General features: G+C 38.5%; 1 protein-coding gene across 1 annotated transcript; it reads left to right on the top strand.

The window, feature by feature from the left end:
* The first annotated feature begins 388 nt into the window (after positions 1-388).
* On the top strand, positions 389-1,159 carry LOC148046253 (uncharacterized). Its single transcript, XM_087714623.1, has one exon. It carries the CDS (start codon positions 389-391, stop codon positions 1,157-1,159), a length of 771 nt encoding a protein of 256 aa, XP_087570749.1.

Raw genomic sequence — 1,159 nt, 5'->3', positions numbered from 1 at the left:
GAGTTAGGAAAATTTTGAAATCTAAATTGAATGGTGGAAATACAATCAAGGCCATAAATACCTGGGCAATACCAGTTATAAGATACACAGCTGGCATAGTTAACTGGACACAAGCTGATTTGGACCTTTTGGACCGAAAAACCAGGAAACTAATGACAATGCACTACAGTTTACATCCACGTGGTGATACTGATAGACTATATCTGCCCCGAAAATCAGGTGGCAGAGGATTATTACAAGTGAAGCAAACAGTTGAAGAAGAAAAACATGCACTGGCTGATTATTTAAAAGAAAGTCAAGAACATCTATTAATCGAAGTAAAGAACAAAAATCTACTGAAGGCCCAACAGACAAAACAAAATACAGAAAAGATGTGATAAAATCAAGAATGGAGAGTTGGCAGAACAAAGCACTGCATGGTCAATTTCTGGAAAAAATAAAAGATAAAGTGGACAGGGAACAAACTTGGTTATGGTTAAAAACAGGTACATTAAAGAAAGAAACAGAGTCACTAATCCTGGCTGCGCAAGAACAAGCTATCCGCACAAATGCCATTAAGGCCAAAATCGAAAAATCCTCTGATGATGCCAAATGCAGACTTTGCAAAGAAGCTGACGAAACTGTTGATCACATACTCAGCTGCTGTAAAAAAATCGCGCAGACTGATTATAAATTGCGGCACAATTCAGTAGCACAAATGATCCATTGGAATTTGTGCAAAAATTATAATATTAAAACAGCAACAAACTGGTGGGAACATCAGCCTGAAAAAGTCACAGAAAATCAGATGGTCAAGATCTTGTGGGATTTCCGTATACAAACCGACAAAATACTGGCGCATAATACACCAGACATCACACTGGTTGAGAAAAATAAGGTCACAATCATAGACATCGCAATACCAGGTGATAGCAGGGTCGCCGAGAAGGAACATGAAAAAATCGCAAGATACCAGGACTTAAAAATCGAAATTCAACGACTATGGCACAAACCAGCAGTGGTAATTCCAGTGGTAATTGGCACACTGGGTGCTATTCCAAAAGCACTGGAATTACATTTAAAACAGTTAAATATTGACAAAATCACCATCAGTCAAATGCAAAAAGCCGCACTGCTTGGATCTGCACGCATATTACGAAAATACGTTACGACGTCCTAG

This window comes from Thamnophis sirtalis, unplaced genomic scaffold (assembly GCF_051295495.1).
Source record: "Thamnophis sirtalis isolate CommonGarterSnake01/CBP01778 unplaced genomic scaffold, rThaSir2_p1.2 scaffold_4, whole genome shotgun sequence".
In the NCBI taxonomy this organism is placed as follows: domain Eukaryota; kingdom Metazoa; phylum Chordata; class Lepidosauria; order Squamata; family Natricidae; genus Thamnophis; species Thamnophis sirtalis.
The sequence above is the reverse complement of the archived record's forward strand: the minus strand, read 5'-3'. Positions and strand labels throughout refer to the sequence as shown.

Bases quoted from the DNA above. Each gene is read 5' to 3' on its own strand.
- LOC148046253 (XM_087714623.1), top strand. From the start codon at position 389: ATGGAGAGTTGGCAGAACAAAGCACTGCATGGTCAATTTCTGGAAAAA.